Here is a 13267-nt window from a genome sequence, read left to right as displayed (position 1 = left end):
TTGCTGACGTTAGAGCCTCTGGGTTTGTGGGAAAGCTGTGGGAACATTTGATGGCATTCAGGCACGAAACATTAGTGAGGTTAGGTGCTGATGTTTGAAAACTAGATTTGGATCACTACTCCAGCTCATCCCAAAGGTAATGGATGGTGTCCCATCGCTTTGGAACATAGTCCCCGTGTTTCACAGACCAGGGCTGGGGCCTTTATAGTCCTCTAGTGTACACTTCGCACAGGGCATGGTGGTCTTATGCAGCTGTTTCAGAGCATCCATTTTCTATGGACATTACAGGAAACAGGAAATACTCTGTGCACACAACTGCATCAACATTTGCATAATAATCTCTTGGATGTCCTAGTGGTCCTAGAGTTCGTGTGTGTGTGTGTGTGTGTGTGTGTGTGTGTGTGTGTGTGTGTGTGTGTGTGTGTGAGAGAGAGAGAGAGAACAGTGGTCAGATGAGTGTCTGTGAGAAGAAGACAAGCCAGTGGATGGAGTCTAATGCTCTGACATTCAAACAGACATCGGTTCTGACACGTCACCTACCAAAACATCATGTTAAGCAGGCGATCTCAATGTTTTGGCTCGCTGGAGTATATCCACTCTAACCTTTGCCCTCATCCATCACACACAGCCATCACACCAACACATGCAGGCTATTCTGAGGCTGATCTTTTCTCCACGTCTCCACGGAGTGTGCTCTCTCAATGCCTGGACACGCTGACATTGATGGAACGTCAACACTCTCCCAGTCCCTGAGCACCAGGGAGAACAGATGAAAAACAAGTAGGAGGAGTGTGTGTGTGTGTGTGTGTGTGTGTGTGAGAGAGAGAGAGAGAGAGAGAGAGAGAGAGAGAGAGATGCTTATGAATCAGTAAAGCAGAGAAGCAAAGGTGTGGGTCACTACACCCTGGTACAGTAGAGTGACCAGTGACCAGAGAAAAGTATCAGGACCCAGTGTTAACACCCAAAAGCTTCCAGAAGCCTGAAATGAAATAAGACTACACTGTTGCAGCTGCATGAATGTGGTCCAACAACAAATCTCCCCCAGTATTGGGGTTCTGGGGTTTGTAGCATTGGAGCTGTGTTTTCTAAAGTGATGGAGCTTCGTCTGTTACCTCTGGTCCCTGTGTGAAAACACCCTAAAGCATCTTCTCTCATCTCTTCCAGTATCCGGGCAGCCATCAAGATGGCATCTCCGAAGCTGTCTCCAGGTCACAGAGGACAGGAGGAGGATTGGAAAGAGACAGAGCCCATCTCAGACTTGGAGACCTGAAGGTACTTTTTATCTGAAAGCGATTCAGAAACTGCACTCCAGCTCAGGGACACTTTATGAATATGGTCATTCAGTAGGGATGCACTTAAAGAGATTGGACAGCATCTCACAGCTCTTTTCTCTCCGTACAGGCGTCTCGTCCTTGCTTGAATGCTAGCCTTCCTTACCACCAGGGTCTGAATTCAAAGTGTGCCATCAATGGACTTTAAAAATAAAATAAATAATAATAATAAATAAAAAAAACAGTGGAAGACAGCACGGCACTGAGGTCTCTCTTTATACAACCATCATCCACACAGCTATGGGCTACTGAATGAGACAGGGAGCGAGGGGTTGGTTTCCTACTCTCCTCCAAAAGTTACATAGTGCAGCCTCTGCAGTGCTGAGCCCAGAGTAGCTCTTTTCTAGCTATTACATACAGCTGAGTCAAAATAATACCGATATTAAGGGTATCAATAGGAACCAGTGTCTCCCCGTTCATCCTGCTCTCATTGCTGTGAGTATTTGATTGCATACAGCCCCAAAAATCAATAGTGAGATCAGGTACGGGTGTTGGATGATTACTCGTGTTCATCATGGCACTTTATCGAAGCAGAACCTCCTCTGCGTCCCTTGGCACAATTGACCTGCTGAATGCGCTCTTTATAAGAAATGCCCACAAACGCTTGGATCTACAGTGTAGTGAGCTCACGCCTGAACTGGGGTCAGTGCCGTTCTTGCGCTCAATAGAAGAATGCCACCAAACCCGATACGATCCACTCTCTGCGTGGGCTTCGTTTGCGCAGGCGATGCTATCGGCCGCCTCGGTCCGGGGGAAATGTTGAATCAGGGGAAAGAGCTGTATCTGTGTGGACAGTCATTAATTGGAAAATTGAAAATCAATTTACATGAGCAGGGCCAGCAGCGGGTGATTATTCAGCGCCACAGTCGCAGGTCCAGGCCCCGAAGAGAAGAGAAAACACGGCGCGGTGGGGGCTCTCACGTGAGCTGAATGGTAATTATACTGAGGGTACTGTAAAGCTACTGTAAACGACAGAAGTGGAACACATTCAAACAGCTTCAGGTTGACAGTCCTAGAGATGAGCAGTGCTCATGCCGTTTATATGCACTCTGGAGCAGCTGCACATGAGTCTCCTGTTACTGTCATGTTATTAATGGTAAGTGTCAGCTACAGGGGTTTAAAGCCCCACAGCACTGAACTATTGAGCAGGGGAACTGTGTTCTGTGGAGAGAGGGAGCGCCATCCAATACACTTGGGATGTGATAGAGAGGTGTATGTGAGAGAGAGAGAGAGACAGAGCGAGAGAGAGAGAGAGAGCACAAAAGCACAGAAAATACAGGACAGAAGGGCACAATAAGAGAAAATGAGAAAGGATAAAGACAGAATAGAAGAATGCAGTGGGAATTAGAGATTAGCAAGAAATGACATGAAAAAAGAATGAAAGGGAACAAAAAAAACAAAAAGACAAAGTAAAAGACAGAATGAGAGAGAAACAGAAAGACAGACAAAATTAGTTTGAGAGAGAAGAGGACAGAGAGCGATTTAATGAGGGAATAACAGACAGATAGGAAGACAACAACGACAGAACAGTGAGGAGAACATTAGGGAGAGAACAAGAGACACTGAGCAAGAACAAATGAGAGAAAGGAAAAGTAAATGATAGGAGGAAGGTTAGAGAGGCAGAGAGAAAGAGGGGGGGGGCAGAGAAAGTAAATTTAAGGGGAAAAGAGCATGAAAAGCAACAAGGAGGTAATAAAGAATGAGGAGAGAAGAGAAACAGAGAGAGGAAGTGGAGGGAAAGCCTGATTGAGAATGATGACTCTCTCTAACAGAGTGTAGGGTGGTCTCTGGTGGGCTGCGCTCGGACCCACAGTGGAGAGCATACGGAGCTGGAGCAAAGCTTAAAGCTTCACCAATTTCAGCACAAAGCTTCATTCAATTAAACACAGCAGTGATTCATTTAGCCCCCCGTAACGGACCCCAGGCCTTGCCTGAAACAAACCCTCAGTGCACTAAACAGATGGATCTGTGTGGCTTAATGCGCACAGCTATCTCCCCCACTCCACCTCATCTTAAACAGCATCTTCATCATCACAGGAGGACCCCCCCCCCTTCTCCCACCTCCCACCCCATATGCTCCCCATGCTCAGAGCCACGAGTCTGCTTCTCTGGAGAGATGGAACTCCGAGATGAGCTGGAATGGTGTTTGTGATCCAGGACTTATCGTCCAACATCAGCACCGGCCCTCAATGTGCCATCAAATCCTCACAGCAATGTTCCAAAATCGAGTCTAAAGCCCTCCCAGAAGTGTAGAAGCTGTTAGAGGTGTTCATTTCCAGACGAAATATTGGAACAGCAGGTGTCCACACTCTGTAAAGGTTCTAAATCAAGAACGTTTTCCTAGAACCCATCTTTCAAGCCAAGAACCACTGAGGAACTAATAGGAGGAGCGATCTGATCTTTGGGCACACTAAGACTTAGTGAAGGCTTTCAGCACTCACACATAAACACACACGTCCTCTCCTCCGGGAGGCAGCAGAACACACTTCTGCAGTCTAATATATATATATATATATATATATATATATATATATATATATATATATATATATATATATATATATATATATCCAGTAAGGTTTTTTGGCTCCTGCACTCCACCGCACGGCTGCTCTTTCTTCATAATGTATTTCAGAAGCCATTAACTGTCTCCTGTGAGGCTCTCTCTGTGGCTTCAAGCTTGAGCTTTACAAACATCCACCAATATTTCTGCTTCTACATGCCTCGGAAATGCAGTTTAGTCTTTGAAAAATCTCCAAAATAGCAGTTTCTAGAGCAACACAATAGAAGTAATTGTAATTATACTCGTGCCTGTCCATTAAAGCTTCACAGAGGCTCATCGCCGGCTCTTCTCAGGGGTAGGCACCTTGCTTTGTTTGCTTTACTGACCTACTATCCTCTTATATGTAAATCCACATCTGCCTCCTTGGTGACTAACGCTGTAACAAGCCCCACTGGCACCGTTAATGCACAATAAGTGCCACTAGCTCTGTGTGAGTTTAAATGATACATCACCAACTACAACTCCAGCATATGGTACAGATTCCCTAAAAATACACATCATAATACACATCATTCACCTTCACAAAGCAATATAGACTTTTGCGTTCCATAAAGAACCATGTTTGTTTATGAGATGTGTGAGTGTGAAGAACCTATAATATATTAATGTAAAGCTTCTCAACCCATTTAAAAGTTATTAGCTATTTGTTCTTTATGAAATCAGAAGTGGTTCTTGGCTTAAAAAGCCTTTGTAGCAGCTTTATTTTTAAGAGTGCTCTCCTTATCCACCAGTTCCTTCACAAACCTTTCAGTGGACAGTTCTTTCATAAAAAAAGTAGAGAACCTAAGTTACCTTAGTTTAAGGCAATATCTAAGCAAACAATAAGAATCACATACAAAGCAGGTCCAAGAGTGTGTTGCTGTGTGCTGCAGTAAAAGCCTGTACTCTTCTTAAACACAAGGCTGTACTCTACAGGAACATGGCTGAGTGGATTTGCTTGCTTTCAGCCGCAGGAGCTTTGGGGAGGTCAGGGACGGACGTACGATGATTAGTTCTGGATGAATAACACAGGGAGCGTTTGGGCTCATGTGCACCTGCTCTAGAGCATCTCATCCTATCAGCTGCATTCATTCATTTATTTATTCATTCGTTCAGTCACTGTCTGGTTCCTTTCGGATCTGCTGTGTCCACCGTCTGTTCTTAGAGCCATGGCTTATATCTTCTCTGATTTGCTCAGTTTGAGCTGTGATTAACAACTGTCCGGAGTGAAGGTCAGTGCAGTGCTAGCTGCATTATTGATGGATGGATGGATAGATGGAGGAATGGAGGGATGGATGGATGGATGGAAATCACAGCCATGAACGCATGCTAAGACTGGGACTCCAGTGGGAATCTTTTTGCTCGTACAATCTCTTCAAAGTCCTTTAACAATAAAGCATGTAATAACACTTCACTGTGGCTTATAACTGACCTATAACTGCACTGTTACAGCCAGCCGAGCCCCGTCACAGAGGACACGCCCACTACACCAATGTTTAAAGCACTGAATACATCACACCACTCTGAATAATTCACGATTCAGGAGCTGCTCTGAGAAAGTAAGTGTGTGTGTGTGTGTGTGTGTGTGTGTGAATGCAGGCACACAGTCAATTTTAATGGTCTTGATTTAGTTCTTGGAGGAAGGTCGTAGAAGATCCTTAGATGGGAACTGGACCCGAGAAGCGGGTTCTGGGCAGGAATTATTTATGAACAACAAATGATATCAATTTTCAAAACAAGTGCTGATTTACTCTCCTCGGTTTGATCCTCGGTTCACTGTCTGTAAAAGACTGTGGCGTATTCTCTCTGTTTCTGCGTGGGTTTCCTCCTGGTGCTCTGGTTTCCTCCCACATTCTAAACACACATTTTTTGGAGTGACTGTGTGAAGCTGTCCACAGGTCTGAGTGACCGGCTGAGTGTGTGAATCCGTCCACAGTTTTAAGTGTGAGTGACTGAGAGCAGCTTTGGCCTATGCGTACCCTCCTCCATTGGTTACACAGTGCAGTTTCTGCAGTGCTGAATGAGGAGTAGCAACAACAGAATTTTAATTCTCTGTATTACAGCTCAGTGGAGCATCACAGTGATTTTGAAGCTGGAATTTTAAGGTAGAAATACGACCTAATGTTCCATCAATGTCCCAAAATATGTCATTGGGAGTCTATAGGAAAGAGCTGGAAGTGTAACGGTAATTTCAGTTCGGTGCATTTAAAATCACAAATTGCAGTAGAAAGGAGTGCTGGGACCTTCCTCTACTCCTAGACTTCATAAAAGAGGTAGTGGAACAGGATCAGATATATATTTAGTTGCCGGAGCATGTGTCAAAGCTCAGCGTAGAAAACGAACAGCAATCTGGAGGTTTAAGTGAGCGTGAAGGTAAAGATGATTAGTTTAGCTTCCACGATCAGTGCGTTAGGGCACTTAGGCACTGTCCACTGTCCAGTGCTGAAATAATAGCCACTGCCACTAACACAGAGAATGCAATGAGGCCAGACGGTCTGCACGGACTGCTGCACTGCCTCCTTATTCCAGCACAGGTGCTATAGCTTAAGGTCTTCCACCTTTCAGTCTTTCAGAAAAGCCCTGAAGCAGCTGCACATGAGTCTAAACTCACCATGACCAACACACAGCATGATCTAGAAGGCTATAGATTGAAGACATTGGGCTGTTGAGCAGCTGAGTTCAGTACCTGTGGGATGAGGTCTAGAACAACTCCTCCTTTATCAGTGTACCTGACTGACAGAATGCAATCAAAACCTCACAGGGAATTTGACTTCCCAGAACAGCTCTCACTGCAGCAAAGGGGTGACGCCATCTGCTTCCTTTCAAAAGAAACGCAGGTGTCCACCAACTTTTTGGATGGACACCCACTTCAGATCAAGAGGCACCTGATCACTAATGAGGTCTGACCTGTCTGTCAGCGCACGCTCACCGCGACGTGCCTCTAACTCCTGCTGAGTGACCATGCAGGACAGACAAGATGACCACATACCTGCGTGATGCACAGAGACAAGCGTTTCCTCTCCATCTCGCGCGCTCTCACCTCCCTGCAAAATTAGAGAGAGAAAAAAAAATAAAATAAAAATGACACGAGCAAAGTTGGCGGTCTCGAGCACAGCAAGCAGACACGAGTGCAAATGCAGAGCTGCTCAGCTCGCGCTCGATGACATAATCGCCTAAGCTGTGCGGTGTGGGCTGCACGAGACAAATCAGTCAATCAGTCGATAGCGCGGTGTGCACGAGCCTCCGGAGCAGCGGTGCATTTAATGCATTCGAGTCCTGCAGGGGATGCATGCACGTTAAAGCCTCACTGACCAAACAGAGCCGGTCCTCTGCATGTCTCCGGTAAAGTGGCGCGAGGAGCTGGAGCAGCAGCAGCAGCAGAGGCTCCGACTTCCAGAGCCTTCTCTCAGCCAATGAGACGCTCCGTGCGATTTTATATCTTTCTCTCTCACACACACACACATGCGCGCGCGCAGACACACACACCGAGGGTAGCGCTGTAATGAGCATCAATCAGCTGAGACTTTTACACGTCCACAGAGCACGTGATAGTGGGTTTGGGGGTCGTTAAGGGCTTGTTAGGGGGTCATAAACATGGAGATACCGGGTTCGGAACTATACAGCCCTGAGCCCAATCAGAGACCACCCTTCAGTCAACTGTTTCATTTACAGCCATTGAGTTGCGTTCAGTTTCCAGCCAAATCCACTGGGTCCTTCTGCCCCACGTTTAAAAGTTCAGTCTCAGAAGTTGGTTGCACTTTTTTTTTTTGCTTCCTCCAATCTCCGCGATCCACAACACATTCGGTGACGCTGAGGTCAGAGCCGTGCTTCTTTCGTGTCCATTTCCTTTCCTTCCTATAATTTCACAGTAGCTGTTTCCTTGCAGCATCTTCACGTTCCTTCAGACCCATTGTTCTGAGCTGTCTTTTAGAAAATGGACACACGCCTGTGGCTATGTTCAGATCGGAAGCAAGTATGGAGCTTCTTGCAAGCTTCTGAGGAGCACCGTTTCCTCAACACACCAATGAGCCTAAACAGTATGACCAATACGCTGTCGGTGGAGGAAGTGTGATGCAAGGCTGTGGACAAAGTACACTCTGTCGTGGCAATTGTCAGTGACCTCTTTCTCCATCGATGGGGTGTGTTGGAAAGATGCATGTCCACATTTGGCAATGTGACCTTAGGCTCATGTGCAGCTGCTCCAATTAGTTTCTATAAAGCCCATAAAAGCGGAATGTCTGCGTCAGCAAAGGACGTCTCTTCGGTTTGCTGAATTGACTCATCAGAAGGGCATGATGTCCTTAGGCTCGTGCAGCTCAGGTGTGCTTTGCTATGGGAAAAAAACAAAGGGACACTCTGGAGCAGCTGCACATGAGCATATATTCACCATCCCACAAGCAGGGCAACAGGGTTATGAAGCCCCCCAGCATTGGGCTGAAGTGCTCTCTGTGGATATATTATCTCTGGGATGTGCTGGAGTAATGTTTGTGATCCAAAATTCATTCATTCATTCATTATCTGTAACTCTTATCCAGTTGAGGGTCGCAGTGGGTCCAGAGCCTACCTGGAATCATTGGGCGCAAGATGGGAATCCTCACAGACAGTCACCCGGAGGAAACCCATGCAGACACAGAGAGAACACACCACACTCCTCACAGACAGTCACCCGGAGGAAACCCACGCAGACACAGGGAGAAGACACCACACTCCTCAGAGACAGTCACCCGGAGGAAACCCACGCAGACACAGGGAGAAGACACCACACTCCTCACAGACAGTCACCCGGAGGAAACCCATGCAGACACAGAGAGAACACACCACACTCCTCACAGACAGTCACCCGGAGGAAACCCACGCAGACACAGGGAGAAGACACCACACTCCTCACAGATAGTCACCCGGAGGAAACCCACGCAGACACAGAGAGAACACACCACACTCCTCACAGACAGTCACCCGGAGGAAACCCACGCAGACACAGGGAGAACACACCACACTCCTCAGAGACAGTCACCCGGAGGAAACCCACGCAGACACAGGGATAACCCACAACCTCCAGGTCCCTGGAGCTGTGTGACTGTAACACGACCTGCTGCACCACCGTGCCGCTTGTGATCCAAAATGAATCATGCAATATCAGTACCTGAATGTTCCAATATCTAGTGTAAAGCCTTCTCAGAAGAGTAGAGACTGTTACTGAATCCAGGTAAATGCCTCCCAATCTCTAAATCTGCGATGGCTGTTCTTAAAGGATATTGCAGTTAGCAGACTCCCAGGTTTGGAGACATTTCCACTTTAATTGATCCGAAACAGTAAAAATAATTCAATATGACCCACATATGGAGCAGGAATAGAGCAATATCCTAACTTCTGATCATGCTTTTCAACGTTTGGAGATCTCTACGTTGTGTAAAAAATGCCTCTGCCATGAGCAGAGAGAGAGAGAGAGAGAGAGAGAGAGAGACAGAGAGAGAGAGAAAGAGAGACAGACAGAGAGAGAGAAAGAGAGACAGAGAGAGAGTGAGAGAGAAATAGAGAGAGAGAGTAATAGAGAAAGAGAGAGAGAGATAGAAATAGAGAGAGAGAAAAAGAGAGAAAGAAAGAGAGAGAGAGAGAAAGAAAGAAAGAGAGAGAGAAAGAAAGAAAGAGAGAGAGAGACAGAAACTTAACAGAATGAAACTTCTGGAAGATGGGAAGCCAAACCACTCCTTCCCTCCTCTATGTTCATTTCAGGACAGTGCTGTAAAAGTTAATTACACTCTACAACTGTAGGGGGAGCCCAGGAGTTAAAACACCAACCCTAGTGTTCCAATAAACAGACTTCAAAAAAGGGAGGATGTGCTGTGCCACACTGATACAGCTTCACACTGAAAGTGCTTCATCTCGTCATTTCCAGTTCTGCTCTTTTAGAGAAAGTGGGCTACTGTGTGGTCTTTCAGAAGAGTGATATTTGGACAAACAGCTGCTGTTTATCTTTAAATAAAGTGTCAGCAGCATGCGCTACCAACACAGGCCTGCAGCCTCCAGGTAAACAAGGCAGCACATACCACAAGCCAAACATGAAACCCAGCACCAGCGATTACACTGCGAGGTATAACATTTTATCAATAAAACCTCATTTGCTCGGTGGGTCAGCTGGAAGACACAGCACTGCGAACGGAACCTCTAAAGATGACCCTGAGAATATCTCTGTACTGGACCTATGCAAGTTGACCCTGAGAATAGCACAGTACTGGACCTATCTAAAGACGACCCTGATAAGAGGGAAGGTAAACACAGAGAGGTTTGGCTTCTAAATGCTACTGATATTTGGTACAAATACTTCAATGTACATACCAATAGGAATGAATGAACCAATAGAAATGCACCTGATTTACTTCTAAATAGTCCTTGTACCTTTAAGCACCATTCAAATTGAGAAGCATCGATTACACTTGACACTGTGTCATTAATAACTTATAGTTAATGACTAAGGGTCTTAAGCCCCAAAAGATTTGCCTAATGGGACAGGTATAATCAATAAATCTGTTTGTATCCTCTTATTCAGTTCAGGGTCACGGTGGGTCTGAAGCCTACATGGAATCGCTGGGTGCAAGACAGGAACACACCCTGGAGGAGGCGCCAGTCCTTCACAGGGCGACACACACTCACACATCTACTCACAGACTCACACCTATGGACACTTGAGTTGCCAACCCACCTACCAACGTGTGTTTATGAACTGTGGGAGGAATCTGGAGTAAACCCTCGCAGACCCAGGAAGAACACACCAAACTCCTCCTGTGTGACAGCGATACTACTACTACTACTACTACTACTACTGCTGCAACTTCATGCTATACTCAATGTTTTTTTAAAAAACGCGCCTTCTAATTAACATTAACGGAAGGTTTAAAAACAATTGTGGAAGTTCTTTTAGTTGGTTATTGTTGCCGGAGTGCTGACAAACACTGGCAACCCTGTCAGTTGTTCACCTCGGTAAGCAAGCTTGAACATATTGGTGGATAGTAAACATGGAGATAACACTTTTGTAGAGGAGTGAATCACAGCAGTCTGCAACAGAAAGTGGTTCAACTTCAACAGAGTCAGCACCATTGACCGCTGGTGAGTAGCGAGAGATGTTCAGGTGAGTCTACACCAGTGAGTAGGTGAGTTGGTAGGTGTAATAAACAAAGGTTAGCTGCAGTTAGCTCGCTGGCTAAAGTCAGAACCCTCGAGATAAAATTAAACATGGCACAAATTAACATTCGTCAGCAACTATTATGTTTTACACCATGAATGTACTTATTTGTTTAGGACTTCTGTTGTCTTTCACGGCCTGCTGTAAATGGGCAAATGTGTCCTCAATAACACTCAGTGTAGAGGAGATGTAGTCAGCTACACTCATGTAGTTCTATGTAATTGCGCAGTACTCATCATTAGTTAGATGGCTATAGCATGCATTGCTAGTCTGTAAATATACATTAACGTTAACGTAACAGTCACGCTACGTTGTGCTGCATTATCCTACAACACCAAGAGAAACTTGTAGGAAATCACTTCCTTAACATATGCCTTGAGGTCCTGAAACCCTGAGTTTCCAGCGCGGTGAATGAGGGTAAGACGTCTTTGGCAGAATTAAAAACACGGTTTGTTGAGTCTGTCCTCCACAGACGTCCCTCTGATAATGACCTCATACCTGGCTGTGTTTGGTTAGTCATTATCTGGGGCTTATGCACACAGCGTCTGTGCTTAATTGGAAATCCATCGCCTGCGGGTCATCTCCTCTCAAGGGGAGAGAGGAGTTAAAGAGGATTTTTTGCGAATTCAGCTGCAGGCATTCAGTCTTTCTCCTGCTGTACATATGGGCACTTTATTAGAATCCCCTACACCTTGCTGGTGTACAGTAAGAGAGAGAGTAAATACCATTTGTTCTAGTCCAGCAGTGGTCTGTGTCCATGTGATCTGACCACATGCCCACACTTGTCTGGATATTTCTGTGAGGGGGGGACCACTCTAGCAACTAATATCTGGTCAGCATTGGTCCGCTTTCAATCATGGATGGAGTAGAAGATCAGTAGTTTTAGGTCACTGCTAATGCTCCCCCACCACCCAGGCATGTGAACCCAGTCATCATTTCTTTTCCAACTGCTGATGACTGAGCTCAACACGCTTGGAGAAGAACACTAAAAGCTCAACTCTTATGATAGATATAGGATAGATAGATGACAGCATAATGCTGAGTGATGGGGTAGAGGGAGGGGGTGTTCTACTCACCTAGACATACCCAGGCCATGCTCCCTTGGACTTGCAGCCACAGATGGGGACATTTTTTAATGTTAAAATAATAAAGAAATAAACTGAATACTGGGCGGCACGGTGGAGCAGCAGGTTAGTGTCACAGTCACACAGCTCCAGGGACCTGGAGGTTGTGGGTTCGATTCCCGCTCCGGGTGACTGTCTGTGAGGAGTGTGGTGTGTTCTCCCTGGGTGACTGTCTGTGAGGAGTGTGGTGTGTTCTCCCTGGGTGACTGTCTGTGAGGAGTGTGGTGTGTTCTCCCTGTGTCCGCGTGGGTTTCCTCCGGGTGACTGTCTCTGAGGAGTGTGGTGTGTTCTCCATGTGTCCGCGTGGGTTTCCTCCGGGTGACTGTCTGTGAGGAGTGTGATGTGTTCTCCCTGTGTCCGCGTGGGTTTCCTCCGGGTGACTGTCTGTGAGGAGTGTGGTGTGTTCTCCCTGTGTCCGTGTGGGTTTCCTCCGGGAGAATGTCTGTGAGGAGTGTGGTGTGTTCTCCGTGTCCGCGTGGGTTTCCTCCGGGTGACTGTCTGTGAGGAGTGTGGTGTGTTCTCCCTGTGTCTGTGTGGGTTTCCTCCGGGTGACTGTCTGTGAGGAGTGTGGTGTGTTCTCCACGTCTCCGCGTGGGTTTCCTCCGGGTGACTGTCTGTGAGGAGTGTGGTGTGTTCTCCCTGTGTCCGCGTGGGTTTCCTCCGGGTGACTGTCTGTGAGGAGTGTGGTGTGTTCTCCCTGTGTCTGTGTGGGTTTCCTCCGGGTGACTGTCTGTGAGGAGTGTGGTGTGTTCTCCACGTCTCCGCGTGGGTTTCCTCCGGGTGACTGTCTGTGAGGAGTGTGGTGTGTTCTCCCTGTGTCCACGTGGGTTTCCTCCGGGAGAATGTCTGTGAGGAGTGTGGTGTGTTCTCCCTGTGTCCGTGTGGGTTTCCTCCGGGTGACTGTCTGTGAGGAGTGTGGTGTGTTCTCCCTGTGTCCGCGTGGGTTTCCTCCGGGTGACTGTCTGTGAGGAGTGTGGTGTGTTCTCCCTGTGTCTGTGTGGGTTTTCTCCGGGTGACTGTCTGTGAGGAGTGTGGTGTGTTCTCCACGTCTCCGCGTGGGTTTCCTCCGGGAGAATGTCTGTGAGGAGTG

The 13267-nt window shown here is 46.8% G+C and overlaps 1 protein-coding gene across 1 annotated transcript in view; it reads right to left on the bottom strand.

Moving 5' to 3' along the window:
• LOC136675592 (uncharacterized) overlaps window positions 1-7258 on the bottom strand; it is an 84844-nt gene extending 77586 nt beyond the window's left edge. Inside the window, exons 1-2 of the mRNA XM_066652223.1 lie at window positions 7186-7258; window positions 6863-6917 (exon numbers count right to left, since the gene is read on the bottom strand). Of these exons, the coding sequence (XP_066508320.1) occupies window positions 6863-6917; window positions 7186-7208 (78 nt within the window). The 5' untranslated portion in view covers window positions 7209-7258. The remainder of the gene's footprint in view (window positions 1-6862; window positions 6918-7185) is intronic.
• Window positions 7259-13267: the final 6009 nt, after the last annotated feature.

The sequence above is a fragment of the Hoplias malabaricus genome, chromosome X1 (genome assembly GCF_029633855.1).
Source record: "Hoplias malabaricus isolate fHopMal1 chromosome X1, fHopMal1.hap1, whole genome shotgun sequence".
In the NCBI taxonomy this organism is placed as follows: Eukaryota; Metazoa; Chordata; class Actinopteri; order Characiformes; family Erythrinidae; genus Hoplias; species Hoplias malabaricus.
Note: the sequence above shows the minus strand (reverse complement) of the source record. Positions and strands in the feature narration are given on the sequence as shown.